The 27306-nt window shown below is 38.4% G+C and overlaps 1 protein-coding gene across 2 annotated transcripts in view; it reads left to right on the forward strand.

Moving 5' to 3' along the window:
* Positions 1–27306, forward strand: part of DSCAM (DS cell adhesion molecule) — a 3720739-nt gene that overhangs the window by 2557194 nt on the left and 1136239 nt on the right. For both annotated transcript variants that reach the window (XM_044071570.1, XM_044071571.1), the window contains one exon: positions 17844–17972. In XM_044071570.1, the coding sequence (XP_043927505.1) occupies positions 17844–17972 (129 nt within the window). The remainder of the gene's footprint in view (positions 1–17843; positions 17973–27306) is intronic.

Below are 27306 nucleotides of genomic sequence, written 5' to 3' on the forward strand. Positions count from 1 at the left end.
TTTCTCCTAGCCCCCAAACAAGTAAGTGAATGTTTGTAAAGGGTGTTGTTTTTATTGCCATTATTAATGCCATAGATGTGTTTGTATATACTTTTATTTAAAGCATGTTCTGTTTTTCCTACATAAAGCAACTAAAGTCTATGTAAAGTGCAATATACACTAAATCCAATGTATTACAAGTAGTTGAGATTTTCAGTGCTAAAGGTTAATCATTGCAGGTAATCGATAAGGGAGAGGCTTCCCAGATGTAATTATAATGAATAGACATACCACACTTTCTAGTGTGTTTTACCACTTGAGAATTGTTTTTCATATTATTAAATTTGTTGGGCCTCACAAAAATATCTCATAATTTTTTTTAGATCTTTTGTAAACAAACCTGGGCTTTTCTCTGAATGTTTTTAACCGAGTGGGGTCAACTTTGAGCATAGCCTAATTTCTCTCTATAATTTCTTCTAAAATAAACAGAGTGTTTTACAGAATTGTAAAACTATTGTCATTTCTTAAATAACAGGTTTCTGGGGAGAAGCATTCATATAAAATGTTTAGCATTATTGCAACTTAACAAATATTTAAATCTTGTATTATTAGTCCCCTGAACTTCTTATACCACCCACGCTAATAGATTCCTTGGAGACCCTCTTTGTTTGAGCATGTTGTAAAGAACTTCCACTTCCTTAAGAAAGACAACATCTGTAGATCTCATTCAGAATAACCTCACCAGTTGAACTTTAACAAGGCTTTGTTTTTGTTTCAAAGAATGCTAACTCTTAAAATGCAAGTCAGAGTTTGGGAAGATAGGTTTCCTATACATCTTAGAAGAGAAACCTCCTTGTCCCCTTACCAGGGTTAAATCCAAATAGATATGTGGTGGTGCAGCAGTAGCATTGTTGCCTCACAGCAAGAGGTTCTCCCGTTCGATTCTCGGCTGGTGTGTGAGGAGTGCTTTCTGTGTGGAGTCTGCATGTCCTTCCCGCGGGTCGAGTGGCGTTCCGGAAAACATGTGTAAATGGGCGTGCCTTCGTTGGAGGTTGGGTGTCGAGCTGGTAACTTGGCACCGTGAAAATCTACTGTCAGTCATTAGTGGACCAGAGTTCCGCTGTGGCGACCCCTAACCGGGAAAAGCTGAAAGACAACAACAACAGTCTACATGGTTAACCCGAATAGAATGAGTGACTCTCAAAAAGCTAGTAGTAGAGTTTACGTAATCCAAAAAGAAGTCAACTGAGGTCTTGGGGTCAGTCCAAAAAATGCAGATGTTATCCATAAATCTCACATAGTTACACCAGCAGTTAATAAATGATGAATTAAATGCATAATCTAATTCCCATTTTGCCATGACCATGTTTGCATAAATTGGGACTCAAGCAGATCCCATGGTAACCACTTTAATTTGTTTAAAAAAAATTCCCTTTCAAAACATAAAAAATATTTTTCAAGTACTAATTCCATAAGAGTTATCAAAAATTCAACTTGGGTGTTGCCTAATAATTCACATAGACATAAAATGTGAAACATATAAAGCCCACTTAATGGGTTATACTAGAAAAAAGGTCCATAACATCAATGGTGAGAAAATAAATATTTTCAGTCCATAATTCACCAGAAATATTTGCTTGAAAATTCCAGGAATCTTTTAGAATATGGTTCCATTTAGTTAAAAAGTCTTAAGATTCCTGTCAATAAATACTGACGAAGGGTAGGTTTTAGAATATTGGACTGCCACAATAGCTATTAAAGGGGATCCTCACTATTTGTGGGTGTTTGGTATATCAAAAATAGATTTATGATTTGTACATTGTTCAAAAATTGATATTCATCATGGTCATGGTCTATAATTCCCTGATAAAGAGAATCCGATAAAAATACAGTGGACATAAAATACCAGGTTTTTGTGATATAAAATAATGAGACCACAATAAATCATTTCAAAACTTTTCCCACCTGTAATGTGACCTATAACTTGTACAATTCAATTGACAAACAAACACATATGTTAGGGGAAAAATATAAAAAAAGTAAAAATGTACAATAAGCTGGTTGCATAAGTGTGCACACCCTTAAACTAATACTTTGATGAAGCACCTTTTGATTTAATTCAAACATTCAGTCTTCTTGGGTAGGAGTCTATCAGCATGGCACATCTTGACTTGACAAAATTTGCCCACTCTTCCTTGCAAAAGCATTTCATATCTGTCAGATTGCAAGGGTATCTCTTGTGCACGGCCCTCTTCAGGTCACCCCACAGATTTTCTATTGGATTTAGGTCTGGGCTCTGGCTGAGCCATTCCAAAACTTTAATTTTCTTCTGGTGAACCCATTATTTTGTTGATTTGGATGTATGCTTGGGGTCATTGTCATTTTGATAGGTGAAATTCCTCTTCATATTCAGCATTATAGGAGACACCTGAAGGTTTTGGACCACACTTGACTGGTATTTGGAACTGTTCATAATTCCCTCCACCTTGACTAAAGCCCCAGTTCAAGCTAAAGAAAAACAACCCCAATGCATGATACTGCCACCATCATGCTTTACCATGGGGATGGTGTTCTTTTGGTGAAGCGAAGTGTTGTTTTTGTGCCAAATGTACCTTTTGGAATTGTGGACAAGAAGTTCAACCTTGGTCTTATCAGACCATAACACATTTTCCCACATACTTTTGGAAGGCTTGATGTATTGTTTTGCAAATTTTAGCTAGGCCTGGATGCTTTTTCTGTGTAAGAAAAGGCTTCCATCTTGAAAAGCTACCCATTAGTCCAGACATATGGAGAATATGGGAGATTGTTATCACATATAGTACACAACCAGTACTTGCCAGAAATTCATGCAGCTCCTTCAGTGTTACTGTCGGTCTCTTGACAGCCTCCCTGACCTGTTTTTGCCTTGTCTTTTTATCAGTTTTGGAGGGATGTCCAATTCTTTGCAATGTCACTGTTGTCCCATATTTTCTCCACTTGTTGATGACTGTCTTCACTGTGTTCCATGGTATATCCAATGCTGTGAAATTTTTTTTCTACCCTTCTCCTGACTGATATCTTTCAACAATGAGATCAATTTGATGCTTTGTAAGCTCTCTGCGAACCATGGGTTTTGCTATAGAAGCAACTGAGTAAATGTCAGGAAAATCCTACTAAGACAGCTGAACTTAATTTGGGGTTAATCAGAGTCTCTTTAGCTGATGATAGGTGTGTACCCAAGAAGACTGAATGCTGTAATTAAATCAAAAGGTAGTTCAACAAAGTATTAGTTTAAGGGTGTGCACACTTATGCAACCAGCTTATTGTGCGTTTTTTTATTTTTTATATTTTTTCCCTAACAGATTTGTTTGTTTTTTAATTGAATTGTATAGGTTATAGGTCACATTAAAGATGGGAAAAGTTTTGAAATGATTTATTGTGGACTCATTTTTTTATATCACAAAAACATGGCATTTTAATAGGGGTGTGTAAACTTTTTATATCCACTGTATATCAATTTTATGATAGGCTACATTAATCTCATTTTAGACACAGTCTGGTATGAGTCACTGTCATATAAGATAGATAACATCTTACTTGTGTAATCTATTGTATCCATAATGAAAGTACCATCCCCACCACTTGTCAGGGTTCATAAGCCTCAATAGTTCATTGGAAGAGATGTTCAATAAAAGTTCTTTTTCACTACAGTCCAGGTCCTTCCTATAAGGGGTGCATCTCAAAGGAGGAACTCCTTCAAGTGGTTTAAAAAAACATTATGGTCACTCAGATCATTGACTAACCACTGGTGGTTCATGTCAAACTTAGTAACGTGGTCAACCAAAATGTTCTTATCAGGTTTTTCTGACATATAATTGTGACCCAAAGTTCTCTGAAAATGTTTATATATATTTATATATTTATATATAGTTATCATAATCAATTTAATCATGTTCTATTTTTTATCTTTTCCAGCCAAAATAACTTCCGTCTGCTGATCAATATTATCAAATACATTTCTATATTCAAAAACATAAGATTCAAACAATAAATCAGTTTCAACACTACAGTCAAGTTGGGGAAGTTCCTTTAAAAGTTCTGTAATAGTAATGTTATATTTAATCAAAACCTCCATTATTTCACATCCATGACAATCCAACATCTGGATATGTTTAGGGTATAAAGCTGGGTGATTATCAAAGCTGGTAGGAAACTTCCACATCCTGAGCCATTTAGCTGCTCTTTTAGCTTTAATTTACTCTTTAAAGAACATGTTATCGAGTTGTAAATTTCTCAGCTTTAACAATTTCTTATTAAGTGTTTGAAGTTGTGCAGATAAAGCTCCAGTACTCATATGGCTAGCAGGGCTGTGACTGGATGAGAAGGTTGTCCCAATCAGTTCTTTGAATATACAGTCCCTAGCTAACAAATCAGTCACATGGGAACCAGGGGTCTCATTGTTAGTATTTCTGGAATAACAAGGATTACTGGACTGACCCCCAAGACTTCTATTGACTCTTTTTAGATTATATTTATTTGGTCTCTGCATTTGAGTTTTACCACCCACCTGCCTGTTGCTGTTGTACTTTTAAACTTGGTGGCTTTTAATTTGCTGACACCTCTTATAAATCTGATTTTGGACACTCTTCCCTATCTCATCTCATCAGCTCATTCTACTGAGCACTGAGAGGTTAACTGGGAAGGCTCTCCCCTTAGTCTTTTTAACTTCTATTTCCTAACTTCCCACTTACTACAAAAAAATATATACTTTATTTAGGTGCTTTTGCCGTATTTGTGCTTTGTCCCACTTAATTTAGCTTTTTGCACATTCTTTTAGTGTTCAGTTGCAGTTAATATGTTGCATTTATTACTACTTGTTAGTAGCTTGATTACACTGTAACTGTTATTCTAAGCCTCTTAATTCTGATTGAAGCACTTGAGCTACAAACTAGTTATTTTATATAAGGTAGGTTTGTGATCTACACCCTTGTGGCAGGAGAAGTAGCTTGCACCCTTCTGAGTTGGGAATTGCTGGCTGGAGGCTTATTGTGTCTGTTATTTTAAAAATGTCTTAGTTCTTGTTTAAGCACTTGGGTTCAGACCAGTTATTTTACATTAAGAAGGTTTGTCATGTACACTCTTGTGGGAGGAGATGGTAGCTTCCACCCTTTCAAGCTGGGAATTGCTGGTTAAGGTTGACTGTGCTTGTTATTCTAAGTGTCTTTGATCTGATTTAAGCACTTGCACCCCAAACCAGTTGTTTTACATTAGGAAGGTTTGTGGTCTGCACTCTTGTGGTAGGAGAAGGTAGTCTACTCCCTTCTGAGCTGGGAATTGCTGGCTGAAGGCTTATTGTGTCTGTTATTCTAAAAGTGTTTTATTTCTGGTTTAAACACCTGGGCTCCAAACCATTTTTTATATTAAGAAGGTCTGTGGTCTACACTCTTGTGGGAGGAGAGGGTAGCTTCCACCCTTCTGAGCTGGGAATTGCTGGTGAAGGCTTATTGTGCCTGTTTTGTCTTTGTTTTGGTTTAAGCACATGGGCTCCACACCAGTTATTTTGCATTAGGAAGGTTTGTGGTCTACACCCTTGTGGCACTACTGTCTAGACAGATTTTTTTAACTACAAGGACATCTAGTTTGCTCATAGCTGAACATTGCTCATCAAGTTCCTTGTCTGATTGACCTATTCAATATTTAAAATTCCCATCACTCCCCCCCCCAGTAGATCAGTACCCATAGATATGCACTTCCTGACTCACTCTGGCCACTTTGGTTGAAATGGGTATTTCGAGGCATTGTAGCAATTGCCTCATATACACTGACACCTCACTTATTCTTAATAAAACAGATAAAGTGTGTCACAGGTGTGAATAAACTTTAATGTGGATACAAAATTCTCTCATACAACCAAAACTAATCCTACAGAGGTTGTCAGTGACACTTGCACTATGCCTACTGCTCAGGGTAAAGACCCTATACATAAAACTACTATATGGAGGCTCTTACAGGTAACCTTACTAAAACACTAAAACACTAAGACCTCCTGCACAGTAAAATCAGAGCATGGGTCATCAACCATCATGTAAACACTGTTAAAACTCCACCCACAGCTATACATAGTAACACTGTATCCACTGCCACCACTGCTAGGCTCTTAAGGAAAAACCAGTGCACAGCCAAATTTCCTGGTCATTGGTGATTCTATAGTGAGGCACACCTTTGTCCCCCCTCATGAGACTGAGTAAGGAGAGAGTCAAATTTAGCTGCCTTTCTGGGGCTAGGATGCATCAAGTCACACAGGCACTCATGTCATTGAACCACAGGTACAAGTAAGACTCTGTCATAGTTCATGTGGGTGTCAATGACCTGAGATGTACCTCCCTTGACTATGTGAAGTGAGACATGACTGAGCTCACTGACTATGTGTCTCAGGCAGGTATGAGCCTAGCACTGAGCAGCATACTACCTTCTCCAAGTAGGATACCACATTGCCAATATTATTTTAACAAATAGCGTAGCTTCAGGTGTCAGTCCATGGGGGGGGGGGGGTACAATATTTGATAGCCTGAGAGGACATGCTTGACAGACCATGCTACTTGGCCAGGGATGGTCTGCACTTATCTACTCTAGGGTTTCAGATACTGGCAAAGACCTTCCCACCCCCATAGTCTCCTTTTTAGGCAATGCCAAACTGATACACCTTCTGACTTAACTGAACCTATGAAGGAATACCTAAAGGTACTGCTCAGTGCTAGAAGTCTTAAAAAGGAACTCCACTCTGTAAAAGCCTTCCTCTCCCTGGAGAGTGTAGACATCTGCATAGTATCAGCGACATGGTTTAAAGTCAATGAGACCACGCCAGCAGTGGAAGGTTATAATGCCTTTCACACCTTTAGACCAGTTACTGCACAGCAATGAACTAAAGGTGGAGGAAAGTCAGTCTATATTAAAACCAACCTCACATGCAGACTACTTAAAGTATAAGACCCATTGGAACTCTTATATGTGCAGGTCATCATAAATAGGGTCTCGTACCATACCCTGGCAACCTATAGGTCCCTCTCCATGTGCCGGTAAATTCATACTGCCTGTCTTCATATACTAGAGTTCCTTATTGTTCAGCCCGATACAATAATACACAAGCACAGAGATTCCTAAACTTTGTTAATACCAACATCCTGGAACAGTTGTCCCTTCTCCTACCAGGGGTACAAACATCTTTGGCATTGTACTCACAAACATGGTGAGCTGATGTTCCTCACCCAATGAAATGTCTTTGCTCATCGGATCTGCCCATAATGCAGTATTACTTGAAATAAAAAAATAAATCCTGGGATCTAGCAAAACCAAAAACCTTTAGGAACTTTTCCAAGGCTAACTTCTCTCTACTAAGTAACACCTTGGCTAAATTCCAAGCAACCCCAAACCCAGTAAACACCATAGCATATGCTGAGCTATTTACAAAACCTCTGTACAGCAATCTTGATAGTGGTATAGAGTGAGATGCATCCACTCATATTAAGACTAAAACAAACTTAAAAGGCAAGCCACACTGGTAGAACCACAGTATCAATTGGTTTTACAAGAGAAAAAAAAATCTTGTCCAAGTATAGGATGAACAAAGCCATATATAGTAAAAGCCCCCAACCAATCTACACTGGCAGCTAAAAAGGTTATTTAATACTTCAAAGGCTAAATATGATGAAAAAAATAGCTTCTCAGGCAAATGGCAACCAGAAAGCTTTCTAAAGCTATATCTGTAATCTCAGGGGCAAATACACAACAATGAGCAGAACTTATTGTAAATGGCATCGTCCACATGTAACCAAAGGCCATTGCCAACCATTTGGGTGACAGGTTCAGCTCAAAATTCTCACCAACTCCTCCCTAATAGTCCAAAGCAAATAACACATTCAACAATTCCTCCCAACCATTGCTAGGAAACAGGTCATCAATGTACTTTCCAAGGCCAAAAACACTGCATCAATGGACCCTAATAACATCCCAGGATGTTTAACAAATAGCATGAAACATGACCTGTCTCATCCACTTGAATCGCTTTTCAACTGGAGCCTACTGTCAGGTTTTGTATCCAAGGAATGGAAGATGGCTACAGTCAATCCCCGGCACAAAGGAGGTCCAACCACTGATCTAGGTAACTACAGGCCCATATGTCTTATCAGCCACATATGTAAGGCCATGGTAGAATCATCATGGACATGATAAATGAGGACATAGGTGACCTGCAAATGCTGGATCCATCACAGTTCAGCTTTGTTAAAAGAAGATCATGCCTATTAAATCTGGTGGACTTTTTTGAGACGATCACCAAAGCATTGGATGGAGATAAGATTATAACCACATCTTACCTCAAATTGGCCAAAGCTTTTGATATAATACCCAACTCAGGCATTATACACAAGCTCACTAATTTAGGTATTAACCCTTTTGTCACCCAATGGTGATCTGGGTGCGCACGTAGATAGCAGCCTTACCTTCGAACACTATGTGGCCACAGTGGTGAGGAAATCCATTTATGTTGCACAACTTATGAGTAAGGTCATGACATCTAGGTCCAAAGAGGTCATTATCCCTCTGTACTTCACCCTTATCAGAGCAATAATAGAGTACAGTGCTCCCTTCGGTATGTACCTAACCAGGCATATGCAGCAGTTAGAGCGACCTCAGAAGTTCCTTACAAAAAGAATATGAGGCATAACAAACCTGCCTTATGCAGAGCACCTTAAATCCTTTCCCCTCTACTCAGTCTCCAATAGATTGCTACTTGACTTACAAAGCATTTGCAAACCCCACACTTCTGAATCTCCTGCATATTAGTAAGTCGAAGAGTACCAGAAATATAAGGTCTAGGGACCTGGATTTTTTTCTCTGACTTAAACAGTACATGCTAAAGAAACAGTTATGTGTCCCAGAGACTGCCTCTCCTATTAAATAAGCTTCCCATCCATGTGAAGCTGAGTCCATAGGATCATAGGAGATTACTAGGCTATCGACCCGAAGGTTATTTCAAGCCTAGCCATTTTATACAATTCAAATACCATAGAAATGCTAGTCAATACCCAACATTGCATTTAATAATTACTGACCATGTCCAGGAGGGTTGTGGGCACTATCCTTGGTAATAATTTACAGTACACCATCCACTCTCTAAGTTTCTCATGAAAAGTGTCATAGAGGTGCTCACATGAATTGGTAATCTATTCCAAAGATATGCAGTTGCTGGGAGATAAATCTGTCCCTCCAGCATGTCCTATTTATGTTGCAGGCCATATTTAGGTTCCTGGAATAGGTAGCCCTAGTCCCATTTGATTTATGGATATCCAGCAAGTTCATTAGGTTTGAGTCTGAGACTGTTCTGTAGGCCAGGCATAAGTCTCCTGTAAGAAGACTATACAATGTAGAGTATAGTGACAGGGACTTTATTTGGTTTGTGGAAGGCACGTGCTGGAGTCCTTTGATCTTCTTTGTTAGAAACTTTTGAGGTCTCTCCGATTGCTGTAGATGCTTTGTATGGTACACGCCGAACAGGGTGTTATACTCAGTTATGGGCCGAATTAGTGCCAAGTATAGAGGGGTTATAACCTCTTTTGTTCTCAAGGCAATGCCTTTAGTAATCAAGTGTGCTACATACAAAGCCTTTCTTACAACAGTAGACACATGGTCATTGAAGTTAAGTTCACAGTCAACTTGAGATCCCAGGCCTCTTACCACTTTGTGGGTACTTAGGGTACTGTTGTTGATTTGATAGTGTGAAGGGACATTGCACCGAAGGGAATGATGGTGCATTTATTTGCATTCAGTTTGAGACTGTGACTAAGACACCAGTTGTTGGACTGTGTAAGATCCTCCAGGAGTATACCAACATAATTTTGGGATTCGGTAATTGCACCCAGTTTGCAGTCATCTGCAAACCTGGTCAGCCACAACCCCTTAGTTTTGACCTGAACTTCTGAGAAGTATATACCAAACAGTTGGAGGCTCAGCATTGAACCTTGTGGCAACCCTCTAGTAACAGGTCTGCTTCATGGTATGGAGTCACCCTCTTTGATAGACTGTGTCTGGTTTATGAGGCAGTTGGCAACTCATCTTACAAAGAAGGGGGTTGCATTCAGTTTGCTAAGTTTATTGGTAATGTCTGAGTGTGGGATTGTGTCAAAAGCCTTTGCCAAGTCAAGGTATGCTGTGTGCTCCTCCTTGATCAATCAAGTTCATGTATTACCCAGTTTAATTGCAACCTAGACCAATTGATGGGGAATATGAAATTTGCATCAGGCCTGGCACCCATGTCCCATATGGACAGAGGTAGCTTATAAATACCTGGCCTTAATGCCCTATTTGGATACAGTATTTTTGTGTTTTTGGTATATAAAAAATAGAAGGGACTCTGGGATGTGCATTGTTCAAAAATTAACATTTGTCACAGTCTATAATGCCCTGAGTAAAAGGGTCCAAGCTATGTCAATCTCATTTTTAGACACTGTTTTGTATGAGCCACTCTCATATAAGATACATAACATCTTACTTGTGTAATCTGTTGTGCCCATAATGACAGTACCACCTGTATGCTTCTTTTTCTAATATAGCTTTAATGTTACTGTTGTTAGAGAAGTTAGAGAAAAAGACACAAGAAAGAAAGAAAAATAGAATTATAGTAGTACAGTTTGGTCTAATTCTGTGCTGTTAGCGTTTTCTTTGAATAGTGATGTTATAAAAATGTTATTCAGAATAATTGGAGAATTTTGGGTGCTAGTGAGGATGTTAAAAATGTGATGGAGCAAAACACATGTTTACTAATAAAAAAGGCAATAAAATTAAAACTACATTAGAAAAAAGAAGCATAGATATATAAAGGAGAAAAAGGGGGGACGTTCAAATGATATAGTTGTTCCATGTGTGGGTACATGTCAGAAAGTCTGTATTTTACCAATATAAAAAGTGATAGATCTATCAGGCACCTGTTTTTTTCACTTGTGCATCCAGTTTTGTGGTAGACTTGGCTAAATGTTCCAATTGCGAATCTTTTTACATTGGGAAAACCAACAAGGAGTTGTGAAAACATGTATATGGACATCATTTTGCAGTCAAGACAAAAATTGAGGATATTGCTATAGAAAAACATTCTACTGAATGCAAAGAATTTAAGACATTTTTGTTCTATGTAACAGATCAAGTTCATTGTGACTTTAATACTGATATGGAGAGGGAACTTGAATTTAAGGAGTTAAACTAGCAAATTTTATTTAATGCTTACAGTGCACCAGTGCTGAACAGTATTGTGAATTATAAAGAGGTACTTAACAAAAAACAAAAAATTAATAAATGTAAATAGACAGATGTATATAAACTTCTTTAAGACATGTAATAATAAAAATTTGTTTTTAGAAAAAATATTATCAAATCTAAGTTTATTTTAAAGGTTAGTTATTTTTAAGAAAGTGTTTTTATTAGTTATGTGATCTAGGGGTGTGTATTAAAAATAAGCAATTTAATCAAATTTGATTGTTGTGATGAAGATCTTAGAGGTAAAAGCACTTAATCATTAAAGTTTTTCAGCAACTTGGCACTTTATCCCATTGTTGGTTGTTTTTTTTCAGTTTTTAGACAAACCACTGAGGGTTGAAGTCATTAAATAATGTCATACATTTGAGTTTCAGAGTTAGAAACCATTAGAAAATTCAGGCAAACAGACACCCTGTTATTCCAGCTAGTTTGTAAGTATATTCTAAGCTCAGGGCTCACTCCACTCCCCTACCCTACCCCATTCCCACCTACCTCCTCTTTCCCTAGATTTATACCTAAAAAACACACACCCTTTTACCTCCAGCCAATACAGCACCTGCTCAATCCCCTCCCCTTCCCTTTGCCTTCACACCACACCTTTTCAACAATCCACTATGTCCCAACTTAACTCCTTGCTAGCCAATACTCTCTTAATCCACCTCTTATACCTCTTGCTTAGCTCCACCTCCCTTCACTCATGCACCATCATTCACCTTCAATCACCTACGCTCCCTCTATCCTTCTCCAACATCCACACATATGCAGCCATTAGTTCACAGCTCTACAATACAACTACCTTTCTCCTCCTACCTTTCAAACATTTACCCACACATAGGACTTACCCTTCAATTCACAGATATGTAAAACTTACGAATAAATTCAGACAATTCACTCTATACAATATACACAAATTAAACTCCAGGCTGACATCCACCACAACCCAGGCCCTCTCACCCACACCCCTCATTACCCAACCATTTTCCCACCCAACCCTCCACCAATCTCTTCACAACATACTACTAACCACCACCTCCTTCCCCCACTTCCAAAGACCAACAACACAGACCTACTCTTTATGAACTATAACCTCCACAGTATTGTAAATAAAATTACTGAATTCCATGCAACCCTTAACTCCTGCTTACCTGACATTGTAGAAATAACCGAAACCTGGCTAAAGCCCCACATCAAAGACAAGGAAATTATTACAAATGGATATAACATAATTAGATTAGACAGACTAAACAAAAGGGGGGATGGTGTCCCTATTATGTATAAAGACACCCTCAAACTGGAACTATTAAACTGTGCCCCTTCTGACTTATCTAACTCCAAAATCCTAACAACATGTCTAGTAATAAACCCTAACAAATCTATTTTTATCTTAACCACCTACTTCTGCCCTGGCAACAACCTACCCATAATTAAGAATCTTCTCACCAGGGCATCAACTAATTTCAGCCAGGAAGCAATTATCCTGGGTGATTTTAACCTAGATTGGCATTCCTGCAATGCCAACAGTCCCTCCAATTTCCTAAATCTGCTCAATTTCACCCACACCATAACCTGTCTGACCCGCCTAGATAAACACTCTAAAAAGCAGTCCACACCAGATTGAATACTAACAAACCAAATCTACGTTATTTAGCAGGCTGCCTTCCAGACTCCCTCAGTGACCACTCACCTACCTTCCTGTACAGAAAACAATCTCAGGCATAAACCAACACAATAAATACATTTATCAGGAACAAAAAAAAAAAAAAAACTTTACCCCCTCAACTTTCAACCATCTCAATCAGCAAAGTAACTGGTCACCTCTTAGAAACATCCCACATGATCAGGCAGTCCTTTACTTCAACAATACCTTTCTTAAAATACTCAACAATCTAGCACCCACAAGAAAAATAAGAGCAAAAACTAGGCACATACCTTGGCTATCTAAAGATACCCTAGGACTGCTGAAGCAAAGAGACAGGGCATGGTCACTTACCACACTACCAAAAATAACATAGACCACACAACATATCAGCAGCTATGTAAGCAGACTAAGAGACAGGTACAAATAGACAAGCAAAACTATTTCCTATCAGATCAGCAAACCATCAATTTAACCCCAGAAAAGTTTGGCAAAACATTAACAATCTTCCAAACCCAGGCTATACCCCTATCCCCCACTCACCAACTCCAAGGTTTCAGACCCAGTTGCTACACAATTTATTACCCACATCATTAACTCAATCACATCTCTTCTTAGTAATCTGACTAATCAACCTCTTACTGTACCCATTCCCTCTTCTGACTCTCCCATCCCCTTCTCTTTCACCCCAATCCAAACAAACGACATAAAATCTCTTCTTTCCAAACTCAAACCCTGCTGTAGATAAATTACCTAATGAATTCCTTAAAATTGCTGCCCCCTCAATTGCCTATCCCATATCAGTACTAATCAACCATTCTATCTCTGAGCAATATGTAACCCATACATAGAAAATATTCCACATCATTCCCTACACAAAGGCGGCCACTTTAAAGGTCTACCTCATTAGCGTCCCATAGCCAGATGCTCTCCTCTAGCCAAAATCTTAGAAAAATGCATTCACTCCCAACTCCTTACCCATGTCTTTAATCACAAGCTCCTCTTCCCCACACAACATGGCTTTAGGTCAAAACATAGTACCAGAACTGCCCTGCTATCTTTCACAAACACCATTCAAGATCCTATAAACAGAAGCCAAATGGTCTCCTACATATTCCTTGACATGTCAAAAGCCTCTGACACCATCTCCCACCAAATCCTACTAAATAAAGTATCATCCCATGACCTCAACACAACAGCCCTGTCCTGGCTCCATAGTTATCTCTCTAACTGTCAGTAAGCGACCAAATGGGAGAACACCCTGTCCCCCCTTCTACTCATCACTGTTGGTGCACCCCAAGGATACATACTTGGCCCCCTTCTCTTTACAATTTTTGCTAACAACATCAGCTCTTCAACCCAACTAGCCTCTTTAGTCCAATATCCTGACAAGTCTACATTAATCTGCACAGCCCCCAACCCCCCCCCCCAGGACCTACAAACAAAAATGCAAAAATCTTTCCAGGACATAGAAAACTACCTCACTAGCAATCAACTCATACTTAACCCCAACAAAACCAAGTTAATTGTCTTCAATTACAATAAACCCAAAACATGTCTGACTCCACTTTCTATCCTTTCCACAAATGGAACCAGCCAAGCCAAATGTCTAGGTGTCACAATCGATGATAACCTAAGGGTTGACACCCACATCTCCCTCACCATCAAAAACATCCACTCCAAACTTGGCAAAATTTACAGAATTAAACCTTACCTTACAGACAACCCCAGACTAGCCACTGCCCACACAATCTACTCTCCACCCTCCTCTACGGCTCCCTAGTATTTACAAACATTTGTAAATCTGACCTAAATAATATGGAATCATGCTAAAACAAAATCTCCAAGTTCGCCACAGGTCACCCTTACAGAACCCACCACTGCACTGTAGTCTCCCAACTTAAATGGTTAGAACTACCAAACCTTCTAACATTTAATCATCTGTCCATAGCCCACAATATAATTTACATACCTAACAAGTGCCCAGCATTCACCAATCTAGTTGAACCCAACAGCAATCCTGATCTCTAAGACCCTCAAATAAACTATTGTTAAAGATTACCCAAGCCCACAACACACAGGTCACTGCCCTTTTTCCCATAAAATTCCCAAACTGTGGAACACTCTTCTTCAACCTATGGCTAAAAACCCCAGCATTCATGAGTTTAAAAACCTCCTTAAGGAACATCTAGCAAAACACTGGCTCTGCACCTGCCATACTCCTTGTTAAGCTACCTACCACTCCCTTACATTACACTAAATTAGCTCATTCTCGCAGCTACAAGTATTAACTGCTGAAGGCTATCTTGATTCTACACTCAGTTTCACTTAGCAATGGATACACATATACTGCTTTGTGTTTAACTGTTATGTAGACTGCATCTCTCTATCTTTCAGTTACTGTATCATACTGTTCCCACTATTAACTCATGCGGTCAGTTTTTATCACTAACTGTGCCATTTTTTTGTTAAATTTGTTAATTTACTTGTTAATTATTTGCTAATTATTGTTATATAACTAATTTCTTTACTGACTTGCTTTGTACATTGTTGAGCAATACATGTTCAGTTTGATTGTGTAATACTGCCTATTTGTATGTATGGAGCTTTTCTCCCTGAGCCTCTGCTGAAAATGGGCCATATGCCCAGTCAGACATTACCCGGTAACAAACAAAATAAATAAATAAATAAATATTGGAGGAAGGGACACCTTATACATCTGCACAACAAACAGAAACAAATCTTTTGTTCCAGCACTGTCTTTTACTGGTCAGTACAGGCAGATTTTACTGCTTAGGGCAAGACCTGACCTTAATACATTTAGCTGGGGGGGGCTTAACATTTGTTAAGGCCAGGTCTTGTGCTACTTTAGTGCTTAACTGATTTGTCTTTTTCCAAATAAAGGAGCATATTCACCACGCTCCATGCACTAAAATATGATTACGATCAGACACAGTATCATAATCTTTAGTAATACATAGAAATGTATAGATGTCAATAAATAAATAAATAATTAATTAAATGGGTATACTGCAATTTGACATATGTAAGAAATGGGGTTAATTCTGAACATTGTTATAACAAGATGTTTTTTTTTTCCTTAATATCACAGCACTGGCAGTATGCCCCATATATTGCATTGCTTCTATTCATCCTGATATTGTGCTATGCAAATCTTATAATGAGGCACTTAGAATAAAGGTATCTAACTTTTCACTGCTCATCATATAATCTGTTGTTGATGTGAAGGATATGAGAGGATATTATGTAGAGATATAATTAACCAAATACAATTAAAATTTTAAGTACACATAGCTCTAACAATTACAAGTATTGTACCCATATTTATGGCCTACACTGGTGGCATAGAAAGATAAAGCTGTATTGCCCAGACAACCCAAGTTTGAAAAACAGCTCAGCAACTTGATGGCATAATCTAAGTGTAGGGGCATCCTTATCCCAGGTGGAGGAGCGAGGTGCGTTCACTTGGGGAACACTATCATGGTTCAATTTCCCTGGTGTAGACCAGGGAACCAACTGTAATGTGCTGCATAAGGGTATCCTGTTGACATCAACCCCTTACAGAAATTAGGATAGTTCAGCAGTGATCTCCATTGCATATCCCTGTCCAGGAGTGTTACTGGTTACTTGCAGGGACAGGGAAATACTGGGAAAAACATTCATCGACCTAAGTGTGATACTGCCCCTGGGTCCTCAGTCTCATCTCCTTAACAGCCCCAGACATGGGACAGGTCTAGTTTTGGACTCTAAGGCAGGTCTGGTAGACTCAGTGGATGTGGAGAGGTACTAGGGGTAACTATCAGTCAGCTATGGGCAGCAAAAAGGTGTAAAAAACATCGTCTTCATATTTGTCATTTAAATGAATTTAAATATCAGTCCAGAAGACTTATTTTTCTATTTAATTATTTTTCAGTTGTAACATGCAACTTCTGTAGCTACTGGAATTTTTGCATGCTTTTACAGAAGGAAAACTATCAGGAATTGCAAAGACAGAACTGATGGACACTTTTGCAAAATAAATAGGAAATGTTGTGCTAACTAAACACATTGTAGATGAAAGCAGACAACATATTTTAAATTATTCTTTAAGTTATTCTGAAAAAACACCAAAATCCCAGTAACTTTGTTTTTATTGAGATGTAGCCATTGGATTATTAAACAGGACATTCATCTTTACTTCCTCGTGAGTTATCTAGCACTTTTTATATCCAGTAAATCAGTCTTTGTCTGTAGAGGGATTTGCATGAAATGTATGGTTATGTATGCATAATAAATGAACTGGGTTTTATTTTCTTGGTCAGTTAGCTCTTGGTTCATTAATGTTGTTTGTGTTGGAGTAATTATGTTTGTTCTAGGACTTTTTAAACTGTAAATTATTAAATGAAAGTTCATTTTCAAATTTTATTATTTTAATTTTTCCCCCCTCAGCTACCAATATGCCTTGTGAACCCAAAAGATAATCAATAAATATGAAAATTATGTATAATATAAATATATAAAACTGAAAATTAAGTTTTATAGCATTCAACTTTTTTTGAATGTATTTACTGATAATTACAAAGTTTTGAAAGTTATTTTATTTAATTTTGACGCTTAGTAGACTCAATATGTCTTATTCTTCAGTTTTTTAAAGTATTATTAAATGTTTCATCTTCACTTTTTTATATAATATTTGTTATATTTGTTTGCAAAATCAATGGCAAAGTATCTTTATGACAGAAAAACATCTGATGTTTTCTCAGTGCAGGAACAAGAAAATACTTTGCAGAGTGTCAATGCAATGAGTGTATGTTGGTAGGTGTACGTGTTTAAAATCTGAATAAGATTTCTAAGTTGAAAAGTTATCATTATAGTTTGTATGTTTATACAGCCATTTAAATAGCATAATGACAACACTATTCGTGGCCTCATTTTCTAATTCTAGAACCTCCAGATCCACCTGAGATTGAAATTCGTGGTGTAATAGCACGCAGTATTGCCCTAAGGTGGACAATGGGATTTGATGGAAACAGTCCAATTACAGGCTATGACATTGAATACAAGAATAAATCAGGTAAGATACATGACAGTGAAACTGCTTGTTGGTCTTACATTATAATCACTGTTATAAAAATGTTGTTTTGGCATACACCAGGCAAAAAAATGAAAATCCTGAAGCAAAACTAGAAGTCTATCCAAAATGTGTGACATATACATTAAGTACAACTCCCTTTTTCCAACACATGTGATCATGTGTACATAAGCGTGTGTGTGTGTGTGTGTGTGTGTGTGTGTGTGTGTGTGTGTGTGTGTGTGTGTGCGTGTGTGGGTGTGTGTGTGTGTTTGTGTGTGTGCGAATGTTCCTTCTGATTGAGCTTATACACACCAGAGGACATCTTTCCAGGCATTGCTGTTAGCTGTCTTATATTTTCAGGGACTTTGACTTTGACTTTGACTCAAAATAATTTTATTCAGTCCTGCATGAAACTAGAAATTTGATAACAAAGCAGTTACAATTAAAATCACCAACATTAATAATTATTAATATGTTTTCATTTTTATGAAATTAAAAACACTAACAGCATTAACAATTACCATTACCCTGTTTGTATTTTTCTGAAAATATTATTTTTATTTAATTTTTTTTCCAAACAATTCTCAAAGTGAATAAAATAATACAAATAAATTGTATCCTTTTATTTTGGGTCTTTTCTCCTCTTTACTGAAGATGCTGTACCTGATTTTCAATTGAAGAGATACTGGCTATTATGATAATGTAAATTTAATAGCTGCACAGTCTTATGCAGACTTTTCAAGGAAACTAATGTTATTTGTGTTAAATTGTGTGTGATCAAAGTGGAAAGAGAAAATTGTGATAGACTAACTAACATTGTTGTGTTTATTTATTTATTTATTTTACATTTGTTGACCGGGATAGTCCGACTGGATGCATGTCCATTTTCAGCAGAGGCCCGGGGAGAAAAGCTCTAAGGGTAAGCAGATACAGCATTACATAATACCAGCATTACATATTACAAACAGACTATTTACAGAGATTACATAAGTAAGCAAGTCAAACAAGTTCCACAGGTTACAGTTAGTCCTGAGCACAAGTCAGGATTAAATTAAATTACACAGTAAACTGGTTAACAGATTTTTACACATTCGAGTTAGCCAGGCGTGATACATTGACATAGCCAGTTAAGTGAGAAATGTTGTTTGAGTCTAGTTTTAAATTGACCTAAGGTGGAAAGTAAGGTAATATCAGCTGGAAGTGAGTTTCAGGATCTACTTACAGAGTTTGCAAAGAGAGAATCACCGGCTGTTATTAATTTTGCTAGTCTGAATTAGTAGTTTGTTAGAGGATCGAAGCGGTCTAGGATTGTTATAGGGGGTGATAATATTTTTAAGTGCAGGAGTATTGTCCGGATTATAGAGGATTTTATAGGCCATAATCAGTTGGTTATACTGGATTAGGCTAGGAAGTTCAAGCCAACCAAGCTGATTTAGATTGATGCAATGATGTGTCCTAAAAGGCAGCCCAGTGGCAAACCTGACAATGTGGTTGTAGCAAACTGAGAGTTTGTTAAGGACAGTCTTGTTCAAATTCGAGAGTAGAGGGGGTGCATACAGAAGGGTTGAAAGAAGGTGAGAGCGAGCTATGGCAATTTTAGCTGGAGGGGTTAGGAAGGCTTTTATTCTGTAAAGTGACCCTAGTTTTTTATTGATGGTTTTGATAGTTTGGTTAACATGTAGGTCAAATTTGAGATTATTGTCTATGATGACACCTAATAGTTTTGTAGATGGGTCAGGGGAGATTATTGTGCCATCATTTGATTTTACGGTAAAGGTGAAAGTGGTAGACCTACGTGATGGTGAAAATAACAGCATTTTAGTTTGTTTGGGATTTAGGATCAGACGATGTTCAGAAAGCCAGTTTTCTATTGTATTAAAGGTGGTCTGGGTAGCTGACCATAACTCTACTGGAGATGTGGCTGAGCAAATCAGAGTAGAGTCATCAGCATATTGGATACAGCTGACGTTTGGGATGACAGTATAAAGGTCGTTAATGAAGATGGAGAACAACAAGGGCCCTAGTATAGAGCCTTGTGGTACTCCGAGGGTGTTAGGTAGAAGGTTAGAGAGTTTGTTCTGCCAGAGGACAGCCTGCTGTCGACCATTCAGGTAGGATTGAAACCATTGGAGGGCTCCAGTATCTAGACAGAATGTTTGCAGGGTGTGGATTAAAAGTTGGTGATCAACCATATCGAATGCCTTGGAAAGATCCAAAAAGAGGGCTGAGGATATATAATTATTGTTGCGATTATGGTTTATGGTGTTAGTAAAGGCTAGGAGGGCTGAAGTAGTGCTGTGATGAGGATGGAAGCCATGCTGAGTGTCTGCCATAAGGCGATTTTGGATTAGGTGGTGCATGAGTTGTCTATGAATACATTTTTCCATAATCTTTGCAAGTGGAGAGAGTATAGCTATTGGCCTATAATTGGAGAATTCAGTAGAGCTGCCTCCTTTGTGAAGTGGGATTACATGTGTACACGGATTAAGGCCATTATGATGGCCCAACTAACCTGATTTTAATTAGCAGCTTGGGTGTCTGTGGCACTGGCAAGGAAAGATGGGTGTGCCCATCCTGGGAGGAAGGTATGCCCTTGGGTACACATTATGGTCAATCTCTGGTAGACATCTTGAATGTGCTGTTGAGAGTTGTGCTTAAGGGAAATATCTGGGGGTGGTGGGCATTGGCTGAGTGTCCACTGAGGCAGATCAATACACTTGCATGTCCATTCCTGGACTCCAACAGGTACCCATGGGACAGAGAAGGATGAGCCTGGCAGACCATATTAACAAAGAGAGGATCTAGAGGCATCCCATAGTTAGTTCTGAAAAGCAAAGAAAAAAAGAAAGAATGATGGGATAATTTAAAAATAAGGCTGACGGGACAGATACTTTTTAAAATATTATTTATTTAATAACCAGAAAAATGAGATGGCATAATGTAACATGATGTATATTGCCTTAGTCAATACAGCATTTCACTATTCCATGGTAGGACTTCTGATAAGTGAGACTGTTGGGGATCCACAGAGGAACAATCATCAGAGGGGTAGAACAAGCCTGTGCAGATAAGGGAACGTTTGTGTTAATGGGAAAACTTGTATCTGTGAAAGAAAGTACAAAATAAAAAAAATTAAAACATATTGGTGAGAGTGTCAGATAAACATAGGAAAAAAAAAACATGGTTTGATATGCAGTTAAAGAAATGACAGCCTGAAGCAGACACTGCCATAAAACATCTGTAATATGAGGAGGTATGTGCAGGTGTGAGTGTGACAACAAAGAGGCAAGAGGAGATGTTTCTTCTCTGATAAAAAGGGGAAGAACTGCAGATAATGAGGTAGATATAAACATGTTTGATAATTAAGTGTAACAATTAGCAGTGCAAACTAAACTTAAATCAGTGAGACATCTCGTAACAATCTTGAAAGGAAGGAAGGAGTGATGTGTTTGTGACCCACAAGAATCAAACAGAATGTACAAAATGTCTGGAGATTTACAAATACAGTAAGGTAACCACTGACTGAATAAAATCAGGAATTTAACTGTTTAACCCAGAGAAAATTCTAGCAGTATGGCTGTGTGATTAAAAATGGTAACCAGGTTAGTTTACTGGACACATAGTCCCTTTTTAGGCATGTCCCAGGAGCAATGCTTGGTCAAATTACTTGCTCAAAATCACACGGTACACAAATGGAGGCAATTGTAATCAAATCCAGAACTGCTGTATTGTGAGTTTTGGTCTAGCATCACATATCACCTAAGGGTTAGATAACGTATATGACATGTTTAGGTGAACTGCCACATTTCCTTCTGTTGGTGCCCAATCCAAGCTGCGGATTTTTTCACACAGGCAAGAACAAAACACAAAGTAATGAAAGAGTAACCACTGATTTGCAAAATGTAGTTGTTATTGTTCAAAACTTACTATATTTATATAAAAGAAGTTCTCTTTGAATTGTACCAGCTTTGCTGGCTACCTAAACTCCTCTCATTTTGTTCAAATTTCAGTACTTTTTAGAGGATAATCATTCCTTGATTTATGTCTGCTTCATAAAGTACATTATACAATGACCCCCATTAATATTCAAAAACGTGCACACTGATTGGTCAGCGTGCATGTTGTAAATCAGAGTTATAGTAATGGAAAAAGGTCTGGTCGCCCAGACTTTTTCCATTACTATAACTCTTTTTTTACAGCAACGGAGAACGCAAGATCTCCGTTGCTTCACACTGTCTCACTATGTTAAACCCATTTAACATAGAGAAACAGTTTGTAAAAAGCAACAAAGATCTTGCTTTCTCTGTTGCTTTTTTCAAAACTGTCTCGCTATGTTAAATGGGTTTAACATAGCGAGACAGCTTTACAGTAAGCAACGGAGATTCTCCGTTGCTTTTTTTAAAGCTGTCTCGCTATGTTAAACCCATTTAACATAGCGAAACAGTTTGTAAAAAGCAACGGAGATCTTGCTTTCTCCATTGCTTTTGCCCACAGCTCTGATGTACTGTGTAGGCGTATGCATGTGCACTACATCAGAACTGCTGCAGAATACCAGACAGCTGCGGAAGGGCAGCAAGGAGGCATTATACAATGCCATTATTTAAGAAAAGTAATTATTTTTTTTTTTAAATAATGTCATTGTCTAATAGCAATAACCCACTTCTGGGTGTGGGTAATGCTGAATTTACCCACGGTTGGCTTTGTTTGGCTACTCAGGCTTCACCCTCGTGACCAAACCACACCAACCGTGGGTAAATCCAGCATTACCCACACCCAGGCGTGGGTTATTGCTATAGTAATTAATAATGCTGAATAGAATTCAGAGTTATATTAAAACAAATACATATTAAACTTATAACAAATGTAGTTACAATGAGAGGCTTTGATTGTATTTCTTTGATCATGTTCATAAAATCACATTCACTTAAGTTGTATGTATTGATAGTTTTTTTAGGTTTTTGGCTCCTTGTAGCTGACTCCTGGCTGACATTTCACTGGGCCTACCAGACCTGTCTTACTTCTCTGCGCCCATATATTTTGCATGACACACATACATGGTGCCTGTGTGCTGTATCACTGTTACCTGCATTTTGATATTCCACAGGGCTAACTACCTGATAAGCTGCAGACAATGCGGCACAGATTAGTGTATATGAGCACATCCAAATGTATTAGTCTGCACATGTTGAAAACGGTATGCAGCATTGCTGAACACTCACCCAACAGATCCCAGGCTTATGATGTCCATATACTCACAGAGTATGGAGAAAGCCAGAGTGCCATCAAGTGTTTGTTTGGGCTACTCAAAGTCCACTTCTTCTGCCTTGATATGTCACAGGTCACTTTAGTGTGACCCTACTACAGCCTGGAGGATGTTCCTACCATGTTTTATGCTACATAATATTCTTTCAAGAAAATAGATGAAAAGTGCCATAATCTCAGTTCGTTCAGACAATGCCAGCTCACTTCTGAGTGAGTGATGTGGAACAGTAGCATGCACAAGCCACAGAACCCCCCCCCCCACCAGTCTGCAAGTGGGAGAGGTCATGGTAGAAGGTGTGAAATCACAACATTCACAGGTCACTGATGAGCACACAGTGACAGTGTGGTATCACAGAAAACAAGTATGATGCATATAGCATTAGTATAAGGCTATACTGGTCAGTGTACAGACAGGCCACACTTTGCTTCAGAAACTCTCACATTAACTACAAAGGAGGGAGGGTAGAATAGGTCACAGACATCATTATGTGCACAGGTGGCTGGAGTAGTAAACAAGCGTAACTGTCAACACTCTGAGTGGGAGAGTATGCAACAGTAGTGAGAAAATGGGGTCTCAACAGGACAGGTACACTGTGTTGGGGATAATTTCCTCCTGAAATGGGATTGGGATGCCACTATGTGACCTAAACTGTCAGTTATTCTGCTGGATTTCTACAGCAGGATTGTGGGTTCCCCTCGCAGAGAAGACAGGTAGCTGCCAGACCATAACCTAGATGGAGTTAGCTGGTGTGGTGTCTTGAACTGCAGGTTTGGAGTTGTAACCTCTAACAAAAAAGGATGGTAGAGTGTTGTTCCATGTTATTCACCTTTAAATGCTGGTAAGGACAGTATACCCTACAATGTCCTCAGTATATAGTCCATCAGCACCTCAGTATGTTTCCTACCATGATATTAGACAGTGCTGCCGGTATGGTAGTGATGGTCACTCTAACAAGCCTTCTATGCAGATGGAAATGGAAGCAATGTATGCCATTATGAATCTTATAAGACCATTGGTACTGTGTCCCTGGAAAACATATCCTCATGGAACTGCTGGAAGAGCTGGGTGACATCTTCATCAATCCCATGCAGAACTGCAATCAGCCTCATGCTGGCCTGATTGGCAAGGACTGAGCAAGAATGATGGTCCAGGACATGTTCTGCACATGTACAAGTCTGGGCCAAATGTGACACATGCTGGTAATGTTCTGCACACGTACATGTCTGGGGCCAAATGCGACACATGATGGTAATGTTCTGCACATGTACATGTCTGGGGCCAAATGTGACACATGATGGGAATGGAAACCCCTGTGAGACTGCCCAATAGTGGAGATACCTGCCTCAGACACAGTGGGCTTTGCCACTGCAACTCTAGGAAAAGCATTGCGGATCCTTAGAGCCAACGGAGACATCTCTGTCACTGGCTATGGTGAATGCTTGGACTTTATAACCTCAGGTTTACCTGGAGGTAAAGACACACCTTTGTCCTGTACTGTGGGTGCATGTACACCCTGCATGGGGACAGTGGCACTGTGTTATCTGACTATGACTTCAGCCCCTGCATGGGTGGCAGCCGTGTGTGCTGCCATTGTTTCTAGAGTGGTCGACACACCAGAGCTTTTATCTGTAAATATAAAATAAAAATACACACTGAGATGAGAATGAGTACCATGCTACAGGACTGTCCCTGTGGCATGTACACCAAGGGTGCCCATGCAAGACATTCTACACAGTCTGACCCTCTGTTGTCATCCTATACTGGCTGTATACCTGCTTTCCTATAACAAAGCAAAAGCAAATATGGTGCATCTATTGTCTTTCTGTATAAAAGCACTTGCCCCCCACCCCCCCACCCCCCAAAAAAAAGCCACCAATAAAAAAGATTGTTTACTCTTAAAGGAAGCTGAACTGATTCAGGAATATATTTTGTAATCTTCATTTATTAGACTTGTGGCTTAACAAATGTATCTTCTGGTCTTGACATTTCTATTTAGGGTAAACAGTTTTTCAACTAGAACTAGCTTGCTTCCTTTAGTTAACAACATAATTTATTTTGAGCTTACAAAACAAATTTGGAATTATCTTACAACATTTTCTAGAAGCTTTATGATGTCATATCTTCTTTAGCTGACTTCCAATAAGGTATCAGTAGCAATAACATGTTTATTGATATCACTCAGTTCAACAGATGCTTATTTTTATAGGCCAGCAATTAATAACATCTGGAAAGCACTTCCAATACTCCATCAAATCCAATGCTTTATTACCTGTTATAAGTGTAAACCAAACTTAGAAATTCACCCCAGTGAAACAGACGTAATTTTAGCTACAGTTTACATATACATTGTGAGTAGTGTTTTCAAGGATATTTAGCTAAACAATGCTAGGCTATACTACAAAATCTGCCAGAAGTCATTTTGCCAATAAAGGCGCATCAGCAAATATTTTTGAGTTGGAATCTTTAACAAAAATGTTTCTAGGGAAAAATAATACTTGTAACTAAATCTTTCTGCTTGTGCTTTGTAAAAATGAAGGATAACACAAGTATTCATTCAGGTAGGTAAAAAAATTGCAAAAACACCAGTCCCTTATTTCACAAAGTTCACCTTTTGGTACTGGAATACTGCTTTCTCATGTCCCTTTCATAACTACCTCTATTAAAACTTGATTCCATTGAAATGATTTATTGGCTATTATCAGGGCTCTTCTTCCCAGAGTAAAGTTCCTGATGTATAATGTTTTCAGAATAATTATCTTCTCATCAATCCCCTAGAAGACATTCAGTTACCCAAGTCGTATTATCAGGGCTCTTCTTCCCAGTGTAAAGTTCCTGATGTAGAATGTTTTCAAAATAATTATCTTCTCACCAATCCCCTAGAAGACATTCAATTACCCAAGTCGTGAACCCCATACAAGAAGGATGGCATGCACAGCTTTTAACAAATGCTGTGTGTGCAATACAAATATGTATTAATAATTTTACTCCATGTGACACCATGTGACAAGAAGGCAGTTTGTCCTTGTGAACACTCAGGCTTAAAAGCCATGCATTACCTTGTTATATTTGTTTCCATTTCTCATGCTGTCTTCTGATATTTTGATGACATATAACATTACTGCATTTATCATTGTTGGGCACATATCACTCTATAGAATTTTTACCTGCCATTGTGTTGCATAAATGTGATGGCTATTTAATGCTGCGTAGATGTTAGTATTTCTTTGCAGTGCTATCCTCGATTGACCTCCAGTGAAAATGCATTCAAATACAGATGGGCATCTTGATTAGCACAATATAAATCAAATAAAAACCAACAAAATAATAAATATTTCCTTCCAATTCAGGACTTATGAAGAATGAATTTTGTGGGATACATTTAGAGGATTAGTTCTATTTATTCCTATTTCACTTATCTGATACCTTTTAGGTAGAACTGCTAAAAACCCTGTGCTGGATTCAATAAATCTTGGTGTCTTTTGAGAGAGTCAAACCCAGGAGCGGAAGTCACAGGATGCTGTTAAGAAGGTCATTTCCAGAACAGCAAAATGTAGCATTATCATCATTACGGTATGCTAACCTGTTCAACTTGTGGTGTCCACTGAAATGTGATTTAGAAAAAAGATAGCTTATATACTTCATTTATACAATAACAGCGCTAATAGGGTGAACAGCCAACAAGCCTGTCCTCCAGTGTTGACAGTATGTGTGGAAATTCTCCTACTTAAATGATAACTCGATGAAGCTCATACACTTGGGATCGGAAAAACTAACAAAAATGTGAACTTTCATTGAGTTTGGAGATCTGGAAACTATTTCTAATAAACAGAGGTTTGTGGTTTGGTGACCAAGTTACTTATACAGAAATGAAAGTGCAGGTGGTCTCATTCTTCATGATGAGTGGGCAGTTGAATTTCATGAAAGGAGTGTAGGTTGCCCCAGCTTGCATGAGAAGTTGGCAGTTGAGGGTCATGGAGTGAGTACAGGAGGTCTCATTATGCATGAGGAGTGGGCAGTTGAGGTTCATGAAGGGAATGCAGGTGGTCTAATACTGTATCATGGGGGTTATAG

This window comes from Protopterus annectens, chromosome 5.part0 (genome assembly GCF_019279795.1).
Source record: "Protopterus annectens isolate FY-2018-M chromosome 5.part0, PAN1.0, whole genome shotgun sequence".
NCBI classification, from domain to species: Eukaryota; Metazoa; Chordata; order Ceratodontiformes; family Protopteridae; genus Protopterus; species Protopterus annectens.